This window comes from Sinohyriopsis cumingii, chromosome 5 (assembly GCF_028554795.1).
Source record: "Sinohyriopsis cumingii isolate HCF-2022 chromosome 5, ASM2855479v2, whole genome shotgun sequence".
NCBI lineage: Eukaryota > Metazoa > Mollusca > Bivalvia > Unionida > Unionidae > Sinohyriopsis > Sinohyriopsis cumingii.
The window spans coordinates 116,426,557-116,450,482 of NC_142965.1; the positions used below are offsets into that span (position 1 = coordinate 116,426,557).

General features: G+C 34.1%; 1 protein-coding gene across 1 annotated transcript; it reads right to left on the reverse strand.

Annotated features, from left to right (window-relative positions):
- Positions 1–1,218: 1,218 nt before the first annotated feature.
- On the reverse strand, positions 1,219–23,548 carry LOC149800038 (mitochondrial fission 1 protein-like). Its single transcript, XM_089959566.1, has 5 exons — positions 23,456–23,548; positions 20,042–20,174; positions 14,847–14,929; positions 10,240–10,345; positions 1,219–4,156 (listed from the first exon to the last, which is right to left on the reverse strand). Exons 1-5 carry the CDS (start codon positions 23,498–23,500, stop codon positions 4,059–4,061), a joined length of 465 nt encoding a protein of 154 aa, XP_089815692.1. The 5' UTR covers positions 23,501–23,548; the 3' UTR covers positions 1,219–4,058.
- Positions 23,549–23,926: the final 378 nt, after the last annotated feature.

Sequence of the window (23,926 nt, forward strand, 5' to 3'; positions counted from 1 at the left end):
TTTAGTGAAGGCATCAAAAGAAATATTGTTAATGAGATATTTATTATGCAGTTGAACAATGAGAGTGCATAAAGTCCAACAGTGGATTTAATAGAATAATCCTGAATGAGAAAAACAACTGATATAAGGAAATGATACTGTTCCTGACTGGAACTAATAAAAATATGTTACTTCAATGACCAATTAAACAAAAATAAATGTATTGAACTTACAATCTAATATGACTGATATATGGATCTATGAACAGGTATGATTCAATCACCAAGGGTGATTCAAATTTATTTATTGTACAAAACTAAAATGAATAATGTATGTTTCATCCTCAATTAGATGTAAGTATTATTAATTTTCACCAATGTAGCATTACTGAATTATTGATTTCACGCATATAGTTATTACTGAATTATTGATTTCCCTCATATAGTGATAATGAATTATTGATTTCACTCATATAGCGATAGTGAACTATTAAATTTCACTCATATAGTGATACTGAACAATAATAATGATTTAAACATAGAAGAAAGTCATTTGTGGCATCTAGTTACAATCACAGTGTATTTCTGGTTCCACAGTTGTCAAATGGTCATGGAGCCACCATACACGGCCCATCCCTCCCAGTCAACTGAACGATCCCTTGAGAGCATCCTTACTCCTTGCAGAAATTTTGGTCCCCGAGCTTGGTTACCTCACTGTGAGCACACCAATATCTCTACATAAAACTGATTGCAAAAGCTGTGTTTAAAGCTTCATGTTGAGTAAGATTACAGGCTTTGTTCAGCACAGAATCAATTATATGTTTAGGATAATTTCCATTTTGGAAATATGTTTGTAATTTATTCAACGAATTTTGTAATCGACAAGCATCTGAAATAACGCATCAGTATCTTTTGGTCTGCCTATATGGTATACCGTTTTTACATGTCATGGGATGACATGAAGAATATTCCACATATGGGAGGATCTTAGTTTGATGTTAGGTAATGATGTAATTGTTATTTTAAAATAAAAGACGTCATCCGTTTTCTTTCAAAACATTTCATGCCTGAAGAAGCACAAATGCAAAACTAGTTGCACAGAAGTTTTGGTGTTTTTTTTTTTTTAAATCCCAATTCTAAATATTTCTCCTCAAATTGTCAGTGCTCATGTGATGAGTGACAGTGCAGTTATGACAGCATCAGTATTTGATCTTGTAAAAGTATAACAAATTTAGAAAGCTGTTATTTATATTTTATTTTAAATACATGCATTTAATTAAGAATTAGCTAACCCTACCAAAAATGATATCCTGTGACATGAATAAATACAGTTGTTCCACTTAGAAATATTGTTCTCGTCACAAGAAACATCTGATATGAGATACATTACTTTTATAATTTAATACAAGTCCAGTGGAATAATGAATAATACTCCACAATGTTTAATACTAAATATATTTTGTATGTCATAACACTACCTGGTGGCTCTGAACATACGTTCTCCTTGTTTCACATATCAGACCACTACCTGTTAACAGTGTGTGTCTGTTATTTGGATTTTTAACATTGCTTTAAAAAATGTTCAATCATATTGCTATGGTGTCTGCAGTGTGGCAGTTTATGGTGATGTCTAGCACTCAGGCATCATGCCGCAGACATGTAGCATCATGTCCCACCCAGACACATTATCCTGACACCAGGCTGGTGAGTCCTAACTCTAACCTCTTAATGTTGAGTGCCTAGCAAGGCAGCTGTTAGTAGCATTTTTATAAGTCTTTGGTATGACTCGGCTGGGGATCAAACCCATGACCTCCTGCATCTAAGGTTACTGCTATAACCACTAGGCCACTGGAGCAGTCCATTAACAGTAATTAATCTATTTCAGTATGTGTCAGGAATTTAGTAGCTTAATATACTGCCAAGTTTCATATGATTTTCAGTTTTATGGGGTATTTTTATGCATAAAATTGAATCTTGCAATCAGAATTTGTTTCAGCATTCAGAGTTGCGAGGTTTCAATTGACTGGGGAAGAAAATGATGATATTAAAGAAAGAAAAATTAGGGACTTAACAAAAAAAGAAAAATCAATCTTGAGGGGATTCCAGTACTCTGAGGTTTCGATTTTTGAGGAGTTTCAGTTTGTGAAAAGGACCAGTTTCCATAGTAAAAATTAAACAGTTTAAGAAGGAAATAATAAACAGTCACTGCATGCATCATATTCTTTATTCATAGTGCTTGTTAAATTGTTGCGTACATTCAAATGAAAACAATTTTATGCAGCATATATATATATATATATATATATACATCATAAAGCATTCACATTTCTATTTGAAGAAGTACATGTATTAGCATATGACTAGGGGAATATTTAGCCTGTCTGCATATTAAATTCACTTCTTTCAATTACATTATTTCTTTTGCAATAACTGCTGTAGTGGTTTTAATTAGACTTTGGATAAATGTGGAGTGTGTGTGTGTGTGTGTGTGTGTGTGTGTGTGTAAATGAATGAAATCAAAAGATCATTCAGACACAGAATAAATGCATTTAGAGACAACAGCCAAAGGCTTAATTTACTGACAACATAAATGGATTAACTCTACCAAAAAAAGGTGTATATAGATGCACTATGGTAACAGACGACAGCAAGGTAAGTGGGCTGTAATCACTGTAACATTAAAAAAAATGCAACAAACAACAAGACCCTTGCACAATGACAATGAAATCTGGAAAACAAGTACTAGTATTAGGGACAATGATCTCATTCACCCCAGACATTGCATATTAACTCCAACAACAAGCAGTATATTAAACTGCTAAATGTAAATTTCATATGACATTATCACTGTTACAATAAGAATATAATATAATATAATAACAAATAATACAAACCTGTAAACTGACAATGTACATGCATGCCTATTCTCTTATAAAGAATGAACGGTTAATCGCAATGGTTTTCACATGACTTTGGCACTCCAACAGCAGTGACCATCTTTAAGACTGTAAAATTTAAGAAACTCGTAGCCACCCAAATATTTTTATAGTTTTAGAACAGTCTTTACTTTCTGGATAGTCATGGTTACAAAGGATTAAAAAAAGGCCAGTGGTGTTTGTTTCCAATAAGGTCAATCACAGCAGCTTATTTAGAACATGCTGGAGACCCTCCAAAGGGGTCATGTTAACAGAGAATTAAATCAAGCCAGTGATGTTTATGTTTCTGTGAATCAGTCACTCACTGCACTGTTGAAACATATTTTGCTTCAAATCATGGTTACTGGTTTTGTTCTGCAAGTGGTTGCTCCTAACAGTACATTTAAATAATAAAATCAATCTGTGTGATACAATGTTGGTCATAAATAACAAATGGTCACTCCAAGCATAGATCACTCAAAGCAGGGTTTACTATACTAATAACAATATACTTTTAAAGATATAAAGTTAAAGTATTCATACTTATGAGTACATGAAATCAGTTTCCATAGCAACATTTTATATGTAGTTGATATTTGCAATACATACTGATACATTTTGTTCCCAAAAGTCCATTCTGTAATCATAGTTTAATTACATTAAATGGCAATATTTATTATTCAGATAAACATGAATCCTTTGATTTTTACACGTATTGGTGTAATTCAGTTCTTTAGAACTTCTTGTAAATAGCAATTCCTAAGTGTGATTAAGTTCATGATGACTTCCTGGAAACAGCAATTCCAAGTGTGATATACTTCATGAGGACTTGATGGAAAAACCAACTCCTAGTATGATTCATCACATGGACTTCTTCCAGAAAATAATTTTTAGTATGATCTAGGTTACATAGACTTTTTGGAAACAGTAATTCCAAGAATGATTTAGATCATGAGGACTTTTGACAACGGAAATTTCTAGCATGATTTAGTTCACGAGGACCTCATGAAAGGGCATATCATTATGATTAAGTTAATGTGGACATCTTGGAAAGGGCAATTCCATGTGTGATTCAGTTAATGTGGACATCTTGGAAAGGGCAATTCCATGTGTGATTCAGTTAATGTGGACATCTTGGAAAAGGCAAATCCATGTGTGACTCAGTTCATGGGGACTTCCTGGTAAGGGCAATTCCTAGTCCAACCAAACCACCTACTACTGCAAGTGTGGCCCCTCCCACTATGGCCATTCCAAGCAATCCCTCTGTAATGAAATAAAATGTGATGTATGCAACTGCAAGTATATTACTGGTATAAGCTGATTCTGATTTGGTGTCCTATGTTAAACAGTTTCTCAATACTCCAATGAAATAATGTAGATCTTTTCTTAAACAGCTTATTCTTTAATCTTCATTTTTATTTTTCAGATATGAATCTTTCTAATATTCAAACTCAGTTTCTGAAAATTTTGTCTTAAACCTTTGTTTTACTTTAAGTACATTTGTATTACCTAAAATCATATCTAAGGTTGGAAATTAATGCAATTTTATTTCTGGGGCTTTTAAAACCTACCCATCCACACAAGGGGTTCTGTCAGTGGATATTAAGATTTTCAGGTTGTGTCAATTTTGTATAGTGGACATTGCTATTGAATTCCTGACAGGAAGGCTGAATACCAAGAAAATCATTAAAGAATATCCTAATCCAAATGTATCAAAGCTAAATCTTTTATGACAAATTAACAAGATATCCTTAAAGATTTTGCAAGTGTCTGTTTCTTTGTGTGAATAATTATGGCAAAGATGACCTCTTCTGTTGGTCTCTAATAATGTTTGATCAGGATTTTATCTGGTAAAATTTTTTAACAATAAACAGTTTTAACCTTCTTTAACACTGCAATAAAAGTGTCTGTGTGTATGTATGTCTTCATTATATACTTGAAAAATATATCTTTATAATTTCACATGTGAAAAATAAATCCTTATATTTTCACATATGAAATTATAAGATTTCCCATCATGCCATGTGATGCTTGATTCTGTGTGCCTAAAACTGTTGCACTGTTGCACCAGCAGCTATAAAAATGAGTACTTTTTGGGCTAGAACAAATAAATAGAAACTGCCTTACATTTCAGAATGGAAATTAATCTCTGATAAAGTAATCTGACCCAATGCTATTCATGTACCTATGAAGTTATTTTCCATTGCTTCCTTGACAACAATAAACCTGCTGTGATTCATTGCTGAATCAGACTTGCATTGTACAAAGCTTTTTATCCATGAAGTACTGATTTCACTTAGTTGCCTTGCCATCTTTCATCACATTTCGAATGAGTAGGCTAATTTAAGTTATCAACTGAAATGAGCTGACCTGACATACAGCTGTGACATCTTGCTCTCAAGCAGGTTTGATTTGCATGCCATCTTTTATTTTATTCCACTTGATTTATTCTATTTCGTGTGATCTGATACAAAAGCCATAATTAAAAAAGCTGGTCTGCTTTTAATTGTGTGTAAGTTGGAGACAAAAAAATGGTTGGCACTTTGGTTGTCATGGAAGCCCTCACAGATATATTTATGTACATGATGACATATTGCATTTATGATGATTACACTGAAACTGGATCAAGGATTGAACTTAAAAACAAATTTCATTGACAACTTACTTAATTGGTATTTACTTACTAAAGTTTAGTCACCAGTAGGCATTAGTGACATTTTCATTCTTCAAAATTTTCATTGTTATTTACCAGGGTTCGAAACTAATGTTTTTATTAATTAGTCAAGCGGACTAACAGGACAAAAGACACACTAGTCAGCAGCAAAATCCATTAGTCCTCAAAATACATGTATGCAACACATCAATAAAGATTATATACATTATAATTTATACTGACTTGCCGTCAGTTTGTCCCAAATCATAATCTTCTCCATCCAATTCTGAATAGTCCTCAATATACAGTGGTATTTTTTGTCTCAGTCCACAAGAGTTCCATAAATATATAGCTGGCACTGGAATATAATCAGCAATGTCTTCACTTAAAAAGTGAATTGTTAACAACTCATTCAATACACTGCTGAACAATCTGCATCTCCAATCAGATTTTGTCATTTTCAATTCACTGAATCTGCATGCTGCATCTGCAGACGAGGCTGGAAGGGTCAACACAATATCCGCTAGTGCATGAATGTTAGTATGACCTTCCTGAAATATCATGTTAACATCACATCATTGTAAGTTCTCTAGCTGACATCTACACACATAGATTAAACTTTTCAATAGTTGCCACTCCTCTTCAACCATGTCTGGAGAGAAGCCTGCCATTGTCATTACTGGGGAAAAATGTTCCAGCAGATTAGTAACATCCTCATCACCAAATCCAATATGATTCGAGTCTCTTGGCCATGAAGGAAAATCTGCAAAATGTGAGGCTTTCAATACATCACATGTCTGTTTGTCAAATCGGGCATCCAAGTGTTCTGCTAAACTGCTGATTATGTCCTCTCTAGCATGAACTGATAACTGCGCTGATGTTGGGGAACTTTGTTCCTTTAGTACAAAACTATGAAATTATTTTATAGGTTCATTACCAATATCCTCAAGAAAGGTTTTTAACCAAGGTCCATCTCTTAATTTCAACTGTTCCAAGACACCAATAGTTGCAAGAACTCTCAGGTACACTTCAGACACCAAACAAAACTCATTTTGAAGAAACAATGACAACTTGGACAGTAAATTTATGACATCTGTCAAGAAATGGGCATAATTAACAAGATGCAAATCTAGCAACATTTTCAGATAGCCAGCTGCTTCAGGTCTTCTAGGTGAAGGCTGATCAGTTTTTAGTCAACATCTGGAGGTGGCTGACTATTGCTGGATATGATTTCCACAAACTGTCTAAACAGCCTTCTCATTTTTACAAAGGCATGTACAGTGGAACCCCGCTATAACGCGATGATTTGGGTCCATAAAATAGGGTCGCGTTAATGCGGGGTTTTACAATATTTAACTTTTTTCCGAGAAGATATATGTGTATACATGTACAATGATCAAAAGTCGGCTTATCATCAGATGAATATTAACTGGAATGCATTAATTAAGACATATTCAAAATAATCGATGGCTAATATATTTATAGGTTATTACTGTGCATTAAAAACATTTACTAATTTTTATTTGTTTGAACGATAATACAGATTGACCGATAATACCAGACTATCGCTATATCATGAAAAGTGTATCAACACCGTATGCTACCGTGCCGTCGTGGCATGCAGTTCATCCATAATGGATGTAATTTCATTGAAAATCGTACAGATTTAAAATATTCAATAATTTTGTAATAGTCTGAATTCGTCGTGTAAAATATAGGATGAACAAAATATTGAAACCATTTATTTGCCGTCTGATATCGTACGGTCATTGCATGCAGCTATTCCCGGGTCTACATACGGTGTCTGTACAAATTTCATACCGCTAAAATTTTATCATATGCGACAACTGCAAGAATAATTAACAATCAACGCATGATTTCAGTGTGCAAATAACTTTTATTTCAGATTTTGTGAACATCAAAAGAAACATGTGAAAACTGCTAAATTAATCGTTGCGCAAAGTGCAAAGTCAGTGTGGTTCCAAATTTAAATTTCATCATTTCTTGAAAAATATATCCAATGATGTTTGCTTCTTTGCTGCGAACTGTTGGGTTCTAGCAAAGTCAAGAATGTTTCTTAATTGAAGGACTTTGACGCTGTCAACATCTTGTGTTTCCAGCCACCTTAAACTTGCTTCTAAATGTACTACTGCTTCAGACACTTTTGGTGGGGGGAGTAATGAAGGCCTGCAATGGTTACGAATCACTTTTTATATAAAACAAAATTAAGCTGAACGGATGTACAATTTCATACCCTTTTAATTTACAGATAATAAAGTGGATATTATTTACTTTCAACTGTTTGTTGTTTGATCACACCGCCAAGCACAGCATACATGTTGGCGGCTTTCGTCCTTTGATGTTTATTAAATTGTGCGACTCTTGTATCAACCACAGCTTTGTCTGCTGCTTGGCTGTGATTGCAGTTAAATAAGAAGCCCATGTCGGCTATTGTTTGAGCAACGACTGTATACAGAATTCATGGAAGACAATCACAAAGACGATTTACTGGCTTTACTCATGGATCCGTAATAAGTAACACTTCCGATAATGTTTACTTCGGCTTAACAATTCAAAAACCTAATGAAACCAGTTTTCTCTTCTAGAGTAGAATACGGAGCTTCACCACAACCTGTTCAAATTGATAAATTTCAGAAGCCAAGCGTTGTACACACTATTTCTCGTACGTTATATATATCGTATTATTTTAGAATTCATACACGATCACTTCTCCAAAATCACTTAAAGAACCTGGATAAAATGTTAAGTTCCGATCGTTTATTATTAAAAGTCATACGCGAATTTTTCCACCAAATTATAATAAACGTTTTACACACTATTTCTCATATGTTAAACAAATATTTTCACGGTCCGATAAAAATACACGTAAATGAATTTAAAATTTCAGGAACCATGCCATGATCATATCATTTTAAAAGTCACAACTAATCTCATGCCCAAAATGAAGTTAATTTCTTGTTTTGTTTTTTTTACTTTTCTCCAAATTTTTTTTCTCCATGTGTGAATGAATATACGAAATTTCGGGAGCCATGCTACGACCGCGTTATATCCGAATTCGCGTTATGGCGGGGCGCGTTATAGCGGGGTTCCACTGTACATTCATAAACAAAACTGACATTCCCCCAACAACGTTTTCATTTAGCGTCATGACGATTTTACTTGCAGATGACTGTCCTTTGGGTTTCGATAATTCTCGACTAGTGATCATGCATTTCTGATGGATTTGTGATTTGGTTTCATGGTATACTATTGTTTCCAACTGTAAATTGGAATATCCAACTACGAATGAGCTTTTTTTGTTCACCCTCCATTTTTGAATGCTCTCTGCAGCTGCTGCAAAACATGGTATTTATTTTGGGGTCAAAGTTAAGCCACGGCCGACTGCATTTCCACTTCTCTAGAAATGTTTGGTTCCTACTTTCTTTATCATACTGTTTATTGTGTTCCTTTTTGTCCTCGTCACTGTCAGTCTTTGGCCTTTTGGCAGGATTTTCCACACCTTGTACAAAGTGCCAAATTGTTCTTTTTGCTTTTTTGTCAGTGTGACAATAACGCTTTGCACACCATTTGTAATGATTAATATAAAGCACCTAGGTGATCTGGATTTACATATGGGAGTTACAAGTTCAGTAACTAAAACAAACAAGTTATTTGTCCACATTTCTGTTATGGAATTCATTAAAAAATACGGGAAAAGCAAACTTTAAAATAATTACATACATTCATTTTTTATTAGCCAGACAGACTTGTATTGAAACATATTTATTAGTCCATGAGGAAAACTATTAGTTGCGGACTAACAGATGGACATTAGTTTTGAACCCTTTTTACAATGTACTGAGAATGTTGTTTGGAAAGAAACTTAACAATATATAAGACATCATATAATTAGTTGAGAATTTCAAGATGTCAAATTTCCATAACTAAACAGAATTTCTGATAAGATGAGTGATATATAGAGGTTTCATTTACCAATTTTGATCACAATTTTTTTTCCTGTTCATCAAATATAGACTAATTTTGGGTGTATTTTCTAGTGAAAAAGGGAACTAAGCCTGACCCCATGTTATAAGCAGCTCTGCAAGTTATCTGGGTGTGAGTTATCAAGGGAGTGGTCTATACAGAGTGACAGAAGAGCACTTTTATAATTTCAACTAAATGGGGGGGGGGGAATATTTCTAGAAGAAAACATGGTTTTTCAATGAAAAAAATGGCAACATTCTCAACAGAATATCCATTCATTAAAAGAGATACACTGGTCAACCCCAAATCAGCACTCAGCTGATCAAGCAAGTGATTGGAAAGTTCATTAAATAACTGAATATTTAGTTGCCAATTTAAGTAAATTTTCAAACACTGATGAGTTAGTTTTACTGTAACAAGTAGCTGACTTTAGAGAATTTGTTTTCTTGTCAAACAAAATTTAAAAATCTAACCAACACAACTAAATGTAATAGATACCAGAATTAGATCTTATGGATCCTGGGGGCAACAGAAGGGCTGGGACTGAGATGGCACAGCTCTACAGTCCTGGTTTTCCCCCCCCCAGGATCATATAATTTTGCATGAGTAAGTGGCTTCCCATCCAAGATTGATGCCTATTCAACATATCTGATATTATTCAATTACAAAGACTATGTGTATGCTATTGATTCAAAAAGAGTAAACCTACCCTTTTTCATCTTATCCTTGGTAAGTTTCTGTAGTTCTTTAGCCTGATGATTATCAGGTTCAATTTTTAACAAGGCTTTAATATACATCAAAGCTGTCTCATATTCCTGAAAAAAAAAAAAAACGAAATATATTAGAACAATTCCAGCCAATATCTATAGCCTTCCTCTCAGTGGTAAGCAGGTAATTCAGAACTGTAATGAATTTTTTTAATATTCAGTTTCACCAAAGAAGTCATGGTGGCTCAGTGGTTTGTATTACAGACTTGCAGCTGAAATAATGCATGTTCAAATCCTACCACCAGACCACCATGGTGTATCAATGGGCAAGGCACTCTGCTCCCATTTCCTCTGTACTAAATAACGTACTTGTGTTGCTGTGTTGCAAAACTCCAAACCAAACTAAAACTAACCAACTTCACAATTAAACTCATTATGCAGATGATAGCCAAAGAAATATTTTTATTTAACATATTGTAAAATTTAAATAGTATGAATGTATGTATGTATAGGGTTTTGTGTAACAAAACATAATCCTGGAAATATGATGCAAAATTTTGTGACTGGATGCCTGGACAATAACATTTGGATGACCTGTCTCTCCAGCCAGAATTGGGTGAAATGCTGAAACTATGGACAAGAGTGTATAAAGTTCAATTTAAAAATTATTCAAAATAGTAATCTGAAACTTAACGTTTCATATTTTTCTGCTATGCTATGAATTTAACGTCAGATGAAATCTTATTAAAAGTTGTATAAATACGATTAACAACTTTTTTTTTTTTAGCTCAACCACCTCAATAACAGGTTACCGAGGTTGCGGTTGAAAATCAGACCTGTTTCCAAAGTACAAAATTGTCTTTTCATATGTATATTGGATAAAATATTGTATATACAGTTAATTATTATATTAGTAATGGAGTTGGATACATCCAGTAAAAGCATAATTAGGTTCCAACTGGTATTTTCAAGGGTAAAATGTAGACTTTAGCAGGAAATAATTACATATCAATTAATTTCTGGAACTGATGATCATCAGAATTAACAGCAGAGCATAAAGCATCTTACTTTTCACAAATTACCTTTAAAGTAAACTTAAACAAAAGTCACATTTTGACTTCAATTAGTAATGCACTGTACTGAAACAAAAGGGCATGGGGAACTATGACATGAAATCAAGGTAAAGTGAAGTGAACTGAAATTCTGAGGTGAGTTGAGGCAAAATGAGGGTGCAGTGTTTTATCTACAAATGCAATCATGTAAGTCATTTGACTCATCAAGGCAAAAAACAGTGTCAAAATTCAAACCTATGAGTTATATTTAAGCTAATTATCAGTTTTAAGTAGATTTTAAAAAATGATATTGTTTAAGCACACAACAAAAATATTAGTTATATAATGTGACTAAAGCCAATAAGGCAATTCCCTTGCCAGAAGCCTCTGAACATTCTGTATTTGTTACAAATCTTGTTGATGGTTTCATGTCATCAGAAATAATCTGAGTATATATGACAAGACATTTACTGTTGGCTATGTCAGTGCTTTCATCTGCCATTGCTGTCACAAATGATGAATTTTGCAGGTCACATATAAGACTATCTCAACATTTGATAGGCTCTCCAGTAACTCTGAACAGGTAGTAGCCAAGTGATACTGATTCGCAGAATTCTTCAAAATGACCATGGCATCAATTTCTTCAGCCATTGAGTCGTATATTCAATTAAGAGATTTGTATTTAAAAAAAGGATGTCTTCTACACTCGGACAATGTACATGCTTAAATAGCACTTTCACTACTGTCTTGTTTAGAAGAATGTCTTTGAAAACCTGCATTCAAATCTGCCTGGTGTTGTGGACCTTAAATCAGCAGTTTGTGTTCTGGCAACCCAGCATGCTTTGCCATGTACTGTTCTGAAAGCTATTGTTTTTTGTGCATTTGTCATGGAGTTTTTTTTAGCCTCTGTACATATATGGCAAAACAAAAAGGTGTCTTCACTGTCGCATTCTTTACCTGACATAACTTCTTTCTGAAAACATAGCCACTGTGTTTTCAACCATTGCTGCACAAATTAAGTTTCATCTTACAAGTAACTGTTACCTTATCTTTGGATGATGAAGGCTGTACTGATTCAATAACAATGCTATTATCATCATTGGTCATAAACACGTTCCAAAAGATAATTTCTTTAGTTTTGTATCTATTTTAATACTTTTGCCTTGGATGCCATTTTCAGTCGAACGCTGACAGATCTTGGAGCAACGCAAGGCATAAAACTGAGTGAATGGAAATTGTTGCTTCAATGCATGACAAAGGTGTGCAAAAAATAATAGTTTCTTGTGAGAATCACTTTAAAATTGTGTTTATTTTTCGCCTCTTTCTTGGGTGGGGTGATTAGATGTTTCAAACATCCTGTTGCTATAAATGATGTGACAGTTACAGGACACATAAGGTCAGCTATAAGCCCCACACTCAGTTGTAACCCTATGTATTATGATAACATTAGCGTAAGAAACTGATGTGCGCATACTTTCCCTGTTTGGGAGAATTGTAATCAAGTAGTTAGACAAAACCTTAATTTTGTGTTAATCAGCAAAATGTAATATTGAGGTGCATCTATTTACACACTGGTGACAATTTTTAGACCGAACCTTTGTTTTTTGTTAATAGGCAAAACATAACATGGGGGGGGGGGGGCAATTTACATACAAACGATGATTTTTGTGCATCAAATCAGAAATGTCTGCAGATTTGTTGCATGATGCATGGGTAGATAAAACACTGGGTATTATTTTGCCTGAACTGCTCACTACCATTGACCCTACAATGCCAAGCAAAAGCTAGTAAGCAGAAAGTGCAAATAACTTCCCAAAATCTATATAAAAACAGATTACTTTAATCAAAAAAATCTATTACACTGGGAGACATATGACACTTGCCAATTTTGTTGTATTATGTACCAATAAATGGATCCCTGCCAAAAAATTAAATATTCATTAACTACTTCTTGTTTAATATGCATCAAATAGGTAACCATCCCTTAAGTCCATAGTCATGCACCCACCCACCCCACCTTCTTGTACACCTATAAGAGGATGTGCATTCAAATATTTTTTTTGTTAACTGACTTGACTGGATATTGCATGACACTACACAATATTATAACACTCTCTGAAGCCTAACCATCATGTTATAAAAGGGTTTCACTGTAGTTTAGGACTAAATTATAAACGATGAAAAGTGGATGCTAACTGAATTCTGATTTTATTTTGTAATGGATTTAAAAGATAGAAACTCTTTATCCTGATGCCGACATTGACAGCTGTAAGGGTTATAGTGTTACCCTTGTCTTGTCCATCCATCAATCATAATGTTACCCTTCTGTCCAGCCTTCCATCAATCATACCTTGGTAAAAGTTTAGGCCATTTTGGGCATTGTGGAGTGGCACACATTTTCCATGAACATGAAAGTTTAAATTTATGTCTCTGTCATTTCTTATGTGTAAAGGTATCGTGCAATGATATCTGAAAATGTTAAGGCTACCAGATTGTTATTTTTGGTAAGCATATTAAATTCTTTAAAAATAATCCTAAAAAACACCAAAAAACAGGTATTTTATTTACCTTTTTTAAATTTGAATTTCCATTCAGTTTCTATGACTTGCATGACAAGATAGCTTAATCTCAATAGTACAACTTTGATTACCATTATCACACACAGTTATACCCATCTGCCCACATCCATTGGACCATAAACCAACTTTGTTGTCCCATAAAAAAAGAACACAATTTTGATTACCAGCATCACACACACATACACCCATCCACCCACCACCATGACAACTCCTAGTCTGAAAAATAAGGGAAAATTTGATAATCAGTGTCACAAACACTTACACCCATCCATGCACCTCCATTAGACCATTAGAAAAAACTTGTGGAGTCTCAGAAACAAGTGAACAACTTTGATCACTGGTGTCACACGCATTTACACCTGTCCATCCACTGCCACTGGACCTTCAAACCAATTTTTGGCATCTCAAAAAAGTGGATAACTTTGATTACTAGTGTCACATGCACTTACGCATGTCCACCCACCTCCACTGGAAAATAACACCAGCTTCTGAAGTCTCAAAAAAGTGGACAACATTGATTACTAGTGTCTCACATCTGCATGTCTATCCACGGTCACTGGACCACAAAACCAACTTTTGGAGTCTCATAAAAAGTGGACAACTTTGACTACTAGAGTCACATGCACTTACACCCATCCACCAACCTCCATGACAACTTCTAGAGTCTCATAAAAAAGTGGACAACTTTTGAAAAGGTAAGCAGGTTATGAAAACAACAAAATAAATAATAACATTTGGCATCCATACATAAGAAACCTTCATCACTATTCAGTCTGATAATCCATGTTGGAAAATTAAAAATGTATATAAGTTACTTGTTTTCATAACCACACTTTAATGTTTAGAAATTATAGTTCCTCTAATGCTAAAAACTGAACATTTCCAAGAATCCAAAATAAAATAATTAATGACAAAATGTGCTTTATAATTCGCTAAAATTTTCTCTCTCTGCTCACTCTCAAATTATTTGTACCATACCTTTAATTTTGTATACCCTATTGCAAGGTAAAACAAGTAATCACGACGAGAACTATCATCAGGTCTTGATTTCTGGAATAAATCTGAAAAAGAGGTACAATAACTTATGATGGGACATACAGACTCCTAATTATTGTGCCTTACTATAACAGTCAAATGGCATCATACATGTATATGTGCCTTATATACTTGCTTATAAGTGTGATCCAACTGCGAACAACTTAGCACCATATTTGCCACCAAATAATGTGCCGACAGATCAGGATCTGTCATGTTTAATCTAGTGATTATTCCAAACAGATCTCCTCACAAAGTATGCAATGGCAGATCTGGATTTGTACATTATGCAACTAGATTTGACTTGTAAGCAAGTATATATGGTATGTTCAGAGAGAAGCAAATTTGTTACATTGTGACAATAGCAAATCTTGCATATTAGTTGTTGTTTTAGGTTTTAATGCCATTTTTCAGCACAAGATAGGTTATACATGGCAGCCAGTATCAATGGTGGAGGAAGAACCCGGGAAAACTCCAGAAAACACCACCAACCCATGAGAAGCTAATGGCAAGCTTTCTCACATACCAACATAGGCTGAACCTGCGACTGCGTATTAGTAAAAATCTGGTTGCCATAGAAACAAATCAGGTTTGGAATGAATTGTACAAGGTGACAAAATGTTTTAGTTACAGCAAAGAAAACCAACTGTTATTTTTAACAGTATATCCAGATTTTTCAGACAGAATTGTCAGCAGACATTATCTGCTTCAACTTCATGCCAGCCACTGATGTTCAATATATAGGTTACACAAAGTCATCTCTGTACACAGTCTGGCCTCAAATTCATGAATAATGGGCATTTATCATCATTTTTTCCAGATCATATTTAATATTAATAAAGCTTTAGCTAGTATTCCAGTTGCAGTGCAAATAATTTGGGTACCTTATCTATCCAAATGCCTGTCCCTTTGCACCCTTCTGCCTTCTTAAACTGCAAAATCATCATTTTTTAAAAAATATAAGTCATTTTTTGAAATCCTTGTTAGATAATAGTTGTTGTAATTATTTATCAAACCTGAACTGCATGTTTATCTAAACACAAACCGTATTCTGATCAGATTAACCCAAATGGCAGGAGCCTGTTCTCACACAGACTTAGGTGTACACTCAAAGGCCCTACTGTAATCGGTCCAGCACCTATCTTAACATTGTTCACTAATCCCAGTAATGATTTTGATTGTTCTTTAAGCCACATAAATAATAAGTACAAAAACCTAAAATTTTAGAGTATAATCTAGACTTTTCATAAAAATCAGCAAGCAGTGTTTAACCTTCTCACTTCACAATGGTTGTCCTATGGATTAATAATGAGTGTAAAATGTTGAATTTTTAAGTTGGAAAATCATAGCATAGCGTTACCGTTGCATAATGTCCTCTTTGGCAGGCAGCAGCTTATCATTAAATATCCAATTTATTTTGAGATGACAGCCATTCACAAGCTTTTTAATCCTTAAGCTAATCATCTTAATCCAAGAACAGATAATGGTTCAATATACACTATTCCAATTAAGACGGTTTAAACAAATCAAGTAATGATACAAATATGCCTAATGTACATTTGATAAACATGGTGGGAATGGTGTCAACAGTACACGCATCTTACAGGGTGTCATAACTCTATAAACAGGCACAATCCACAACACACTGTGTCGACACTTTGTATATAGGGCCAACCACTGTATCAGGAGGTCTGTTACTTCAGCCATAATGTACATGTAGTACTGGAACGAGTAGCCTTGTCTTTTGTATATTTACACATACTACCGGTAGCTTGTATTGCTGACTCATGATTTAAATGAATTCACTCAAACATTTTGGATTAATTGTTTTAATCGACCGAGTAAAAGCAAATGGTACATGGCAATTTTGAAATTCAGTTGATTACAACTGCTAAGAAGTGTAGGTCTATTTGCAGTTTCTTTTCACTTTGGGAATCTGTAATGATCAAAGCCTCTGTAACGTATTTATTTGTTATCCCATGGTACGACATTATGTCTTCAATGGCAATACAGTATTACTCAGAAAGGTGAAAAATGTTTCTCCAGTTGTCTTCACATGCATATCTACCTCTTACATGTAAGTATATTATGTGGATCTATCCCATATGTACATCCATCTTATAGGTACATTATGTGGATTTTTGTCTTATGTGAATTTTGTGGCTCTGTCTTTGTATGTATCATGTGTTGATCTATCTCTTATGTACATTATATGGATCTTTCTCTTATATACATTATATGGATCTATGTCATGTGCATTATGGGGATCTATCTCGAAAGAATATTACTTGCATGTTATCATTTAATGCCAATGTGTGAAACTTAGTCCATTATACGGTAAAGAAATTGTAAATTTCCTCTTTTTTTATCTTGATTCCTTAATTTTTTAAAATGTGTTCACATTGTTGATCTTTTTTTCTTCATAAATTCTACCTGATAGACAATTTAAAAATGTAATAATAATGTATGTTTTGTCTCGAAATCAGAAATATCATTATAATCTCACAACTAGGAACACATTGGTCAGATGAGCAAACATTTTGCAACTGTTTTCCTTTAGCAAATGAGGCAGGGGATGGACAAATTTAAACAAATTTTATGAAATATATCATATAGGTCTTTCCTCCTAGATGTTTAGAAGAAAAGAAATGCAAAAATGACTCTATAATCAAACAAACCGATTAGCTATTGACAAAACTTAGGTGTATAACTTGTAGAACTTTCTGCCTGAGAATTCATCATTACCAATCAAGAATTAAAGTTTGCAGATGCCGGACATAGATTTCCTTATTTCTTTAACAGACAAATGAACATGGAATGGTTCTCCTCTCAAATGTTCTACCTTAATATAAAGAGGCCACACCCTCATCCTGCACTTCCTATCCCACATATTATGAACCAAATCCCTATTTTCAAATATTAAAAAACTGAGCCAAATTTGTGAATATCTGTCAGTGCTGTGACATTACAATGTTGAAGTATACTTCAATCTAAAAGATAATTTGACAATTTTTCAGTCAATGTTCATTCCAGAAATTTGGGACAAAACATTTTGAGGAAAAAAATGTGGCTCTCTTAGACCACAAGAGGCTCATGAGGGGATGATTCCATTCATTTTCGAAACTGACAAATGCTAACTTGTGAAAGCAAATACATACATGTAGTAGAAATGTGGACTGGAAAGAAAACATTGCAGCACTTAGATGCTACACTGTCATTTAGGCATAACAAAATATGAGTTTCCTGTTCCATGTAAAAAAAGAAGAAAAAAAACATAACCCTTTACCTCATAGAGCATAATTACAAAGTGTAGCGCACTATAAATATAACACCTGTTACCTAGTCGACCGCATATGCATAGGCCTTTCTGTGAACTGTTAAGCAATGTAGTGTATGTTATGTTTAATGGCAATTTGAACCATTTTACATTTTTGGTACATATCTATTATATGCGGACTAATTTAAGAGTAAAGTCTAATTGTTATAGCTGTGTAATTATTTTTCACGGAAGAATTTGTTGTGCTTTAAAATCTTGAGAGAACTTGTTCACCATAATGTCAGTGAGGCCATGTGACTAACCAAAGATGCCATTTCTCATACTCGAAATTTACATGTTTTTGTCTGCGTCTACATCACTAAGTCATCTGAATTTGATAATTTATAAAAACTAATTCATTGTTGTGATTCTAATTGTGAAAATTTGTAAGTACTGAATGTAATCAAAGACCGTCATTTTGGAGATTGGAGATTATGACCCAGTTACTTTAAATAGCAGATATCGACCAGTGCATAAACAGCGACCACATGATCTGACGTAATTGTCATTCACAGAAAAGAATGTAGTATCTAATAGGGGGGTTTTCTCCAAAGGTGGTGCTATGAAAACCAGCTCAAAATGGGTGATGTTTACAGCAGGCGTCAAAAGGCGCTTCCATGAGAATGGAGTAGAGGCATCAAAAGGCGCATCCAAGCGAATGGAGTAGAGGCGTCCAAAGACGCTTGCATGAGATAAAGGGTTAACTAGACTGGTGATCAGAATTTGATTTTTAAAAACTCATTTATCCTCCTCCATTTTATTGAAAGTGGACCATAGTTGCACTGCCCAGTTTAAGTCCTCTGAGAAAAGATTTAATCTCAACAAAAACACATTTTTAAATAAGCAGATATACACTGTCTATATATTTACTTAAATTTTTATGGCTAGAAAATTTCTAAGTTTGATGCCAGGAAAATTGGATGAGTATACCTGGGTTCATGATGGTGATTAAATTAAGATGTGGTTCAGGGAACAATTATACTAGGTTAATGTAGATTTTACTTTTTAGTAAAAGCTAAATATACCAAATATAAATCTAAATTATTGTGTTATTAATAACATTCAATATATGATCAGTCAAAACAAATATACATGAGGTAACATAAAAATAACACATAAAGCTTGCATTTTAATGTACCAATATCATTTTAAGGTGTTAATGAGGTTAATATTGTGCATCAGAAATCCATAAACAATACCAGCTGGTTTCTAATGTCACCAAAGCAAATTCATGCCCAACATTATTGATAAAATATTATTTATTAAAAACCATTCTATTTTAGCATTTTTAGTTTTATTTTTTTATTTTCTTCAACTTCAATTTACACATTATTATATTTAGTTTCATTATTAGCTTGTTAATATATTATGTTTTATTGAACTGTATGTGCTATATTGTAAAAATTCTATTCATTTTTTGCTTATAAAGGGAAACAACTCATTTCAAAAACACAAGAGCCGTGGTTATTGATAGACCTAATCACAGGTTATTTCCCTTGATTTAATGGAACCAAAGATGCAGCTTTTGTACTGAAAAATATGGGTTGCTAGCACTAAAATGCATACTAAAATGAACATTTTTTTTTTGTTTTCCACAAATTTGAGAAAATGTCTTTCATCCATACTGAGTCAATATGGTTTTGAAATACTTATAAGAATTCACATGATCAGTCATGTGACCAAATTGTATGGTGTGAAAGAGCTAACATGTTCAAGAGTAGCAAAGTGAGGAATACATAGAAATGTACAGGTAGAAATTTTTAAAAATATTAAAATAAGGAAAAATAAATTCCAAAAGATAAAATGTGCTATTCAAACTCACCTTCTAACAAAGCCACTCCTTTCTTCATATCATCATGGTATCTGCTACGAACCAGACACCATGCATATTCAAACTGTGTCTTCTCACTTACTGGTCCATGTCGTTGTTGATCTAAGTATATCAACTCAAACTTCTAAATAAACAGAAAAAAATACATCACAAGATGGTACGAAGACAAGTGTTGCATTTTATATGTTTCATGTGCCAGTCTAGAAAATGGCACAAGCACATATGGACCCTAATCCTTTATAGAACTTCCCAAAAATGAATAAGGGCAAGGTACTGACAAAATAGCGCATGATTGCCAATCTGATGTTCAGGGCATTCAAATTTTTAAGAGGTTATTGTTATTTCAAGGGTCATGTTTAGTGCCCAGTGATTGTCACATACTCATGGTGCTTGTGAAAATAAATTGGTCTAAACAACAATAATAGGGCAATTTAAATGAACTAAATAACAAGGGAAGGGTCTGCAAGTAAAGTCCATTATCAAGCATCAGCATAAAATCAGTGTCCTTGACTCCAAGGTCAAAAGACTGAGTGACAATTCATCCAGTATGAAAACAATCTACCAAGGGAAATTAGGAAAATATTGAAACTATTAAACAAATTTTCTATTTCTGTAACCTTGAAATCTAGATCAAAGATTTTAAGTACATCATACATGTCACAAAATTAATTCTCACAGCATTATTATGACTCATTCCAATGATGAAGAAATATATCCAGTTAACTTTGAAATGTACGTATATAAATAAAAAAACTTTCAACTCATATTCTCTATAATTGACTTTGAATCCATGGTCACAGGAAGTAATGAGCATGTCAAGGAACCTTTGCCTCATTGTCACCAAATTGTATATATCGTTTATTTATTATTTGGATTAAATACATGTACTTGGGTTTCATTTCTGTGTACAGCATTACCCAAAGGTGGCTTATGTGTATCATATATTATTTCGAAATGGAGAGGTGGTTTCATCCCATACTGCACGAGCGAAGTGCTTATGATGGGGAAAACCAATATACCTTGAGTGCACAGACAGTGTATGGCTAAATGGCCTATGTATAAATTACCTCATCATAGATCTAAACATCACATTACAAAGTCTTGTCAGTGAGCAGTCCACTTTATGACATGCAATCTCCAGCTGTGGTGGTATGTGAGTTAAACATTATTTTCCTATTCATATTATAGGATATGATTGTTTTACTATCACATTTATCCTGTACTTTAGGTGATTCTGACTTGTGTCATATAATGCAATGTTATAGTCTGTTTTCTTGCTTACCTGGATGTATCTTAACAGAACGATTATAGTCGCAATAATGTTGTATTTATTAGGTAAGAGAAGGTGTTAGGTAAAGAACTGAGATTCTTGTCAGACTCAGGATCACTTCTGAACCTGATTATCACCTTGTATAGTAATCCCAATAATATAATTTGTATAAAATAACTAAAGTTTACAGTATATAATGTTATTATGTGCTGTTATATATTACCTTGTCATTTGTAGTACACGGATTTGGCTATTATATTTTCAGCTGACTAATTGGTGATTGGCTGATTGCCAGTGAATGCTGAGTGAGGTGGTGAAGAAGGGATCGAGTAATAGTTACGATGTATCCCCGTATGTGCTAATTTGGGTTGTGTTATACCCAGTGTGCTGCTGTTGGGAGTGACGCTAGCCAGGAAAAAGATAAATATCATCACACGGTGCAGAACCAAGGCTTCTGGACCAACAGGATTTTATTGATCTTCAGGCAGACCATTTTTGGTGACTCCTCAACAATTCAACAGAGCATTGGGGCTCAGAAGACCTTTCGGATTTGTTTGACTCCACAAGAAATATGTCCCAATATTTCATACCATATTTCACTAGTTGAGTGAAAACTTGTCATATTTTACTATTTGATTGAAAAGTCGTCATATTTCACTATTTGAGTGAAAACCTCATTATTTCACCATCTGAGTGCTCTGGTGATCTAGTGGTTAAAGCATCCACCTCAGATGCGGGAGGTTGTGGGTTCGATCCCCAGGCCAAGTCATAACAAAGACTTATAAAAATGGTGTGTGTGTGTGTGATTTGGATTTTTAACATAGCTTTAACAATTTTTCAGTCATATCGCTATGATGTCTGCAGTGTGAGAGATTTTTTGTGATGTCTAGCACTGGGGCATCATTCCGTAGACATGTAGCATGATGTCCCACCCAGTCACATTATCTGAAACCAGGCCGACCAGTCCTGACACGAACCTCTTAATGCTGAGTGCCAAGCGAAGTAGCACATTCTACCAGTTTCTACCCTGCAGTAAATATGCATTAGGGTCTAATAATTGTACCGAACACGGTGCAGAATCTGTATTATCTTTGAATATTAGGGTAATTTATGACAGTTGATGATGTCATCAACTGTTATATTTAAATAAAATAATAAAATGATACAATCTGAAATACAAAGCAAGATAAACATTTTATCTTGTGAAATTACTTTCATCATGTTATTAAGCATATTTACTACAGGGTAGAATGTGCTACTTCTGTCTAGCCGATTTTGCTAGAAATGGATTTTGACCGTAGTGGTGAAAATAAAGGTTAATTCGTCAGATTTGATTCAGGACATGGTCATTTAAGAGATATGCATTGGTACGTTACTGTCTTTTGAATGCATATGTGTAGTTTTTCATTCTTCTTGCGATTCTGAAGCGATAAAAACGCATGAGAAAAAGTCGAATCAAGCAAAGGGTTGTGGTCACGCTTGCTCTCCTTGTGTTTATTTATATTACCAATAAGGGGATTTCATATTGTCAGAGATTTCGCCGTACTTTATTGATAAAACGTCAGACTCCTGTGATTATATGTTGTCTGACGAAGAAAAAATTAGACTCGCCCACGCAAATGGCGATCGTGTTAATAAAGAAACTCCGTATGGTTTGAAACGAAAACTTCAGTGCTATTGACCTCGTCGCGACAATTTGATTAGAAATAATAAAATGACCAATTAAATGAAACGGTTTTGTGCATTTTATATCCGTGACGTTCTTCGTTTTCGAAATTCATAGCGAATAATACAATGCATCGAGGAGCGTCCACGGAAATGTGATTAACAGAAACACGTTCGTAAAAATAACTGATGTGATTAGTTGTGATCTGATACCCATAACTGTTACAGGGCCATCTAACCTTCCTGGATAGAGTTTTCATCCACAGCCAGAAATATAATGAAAACTTTTTAAGAAGCAGAGAAAAACTTAAAGATACACCCTTAGCGTTATCACTGGTTGTTTTGCTGATATGTTGCATACTTGAATGGTTCATGTAACCCAGCTGACGGTGGGCATACTATAATCAAATTTAAAAACAATATCTCGATGTCTCTAACTTGGAACAGAACACACTCTGGTACAAACTAACCTTTATATCACGAGGATCTACAACGTCGTTGATTATTGTTTCCATTTCCGTAATGAATGTCACGTAATAAAACGCTTGTCATGTTTGCATAACTAATAAAAGCGTTTGATGACTTATTTTACTCTTCTTTCTAACACTAAGAGTTGTTTGGGCCCTTGATTTACCGGAATAAAGAGAATTGCCGGAACAAAAACGATGAAATTATCGTGACTGGATATCTCAGCCCTTAAAAAACACTCGACCATTCCGGAGTCAGCCTAGTACAGATCTGGTTCATACAAATTTTAATTTTAATTAGCTGTCATGTTTAGCCCATCCAATAATGTCGGTTTCGCTTTAGGAATTTTTATTATATATGATTATCTTTGCTTTTGTATGGCTTCATAAAACTCAATATATAACAGTGTCGTTTCTTTTTGTACTATACACATAAGGTATTAATGCATATATCAGCATCAATGGGTACTGACC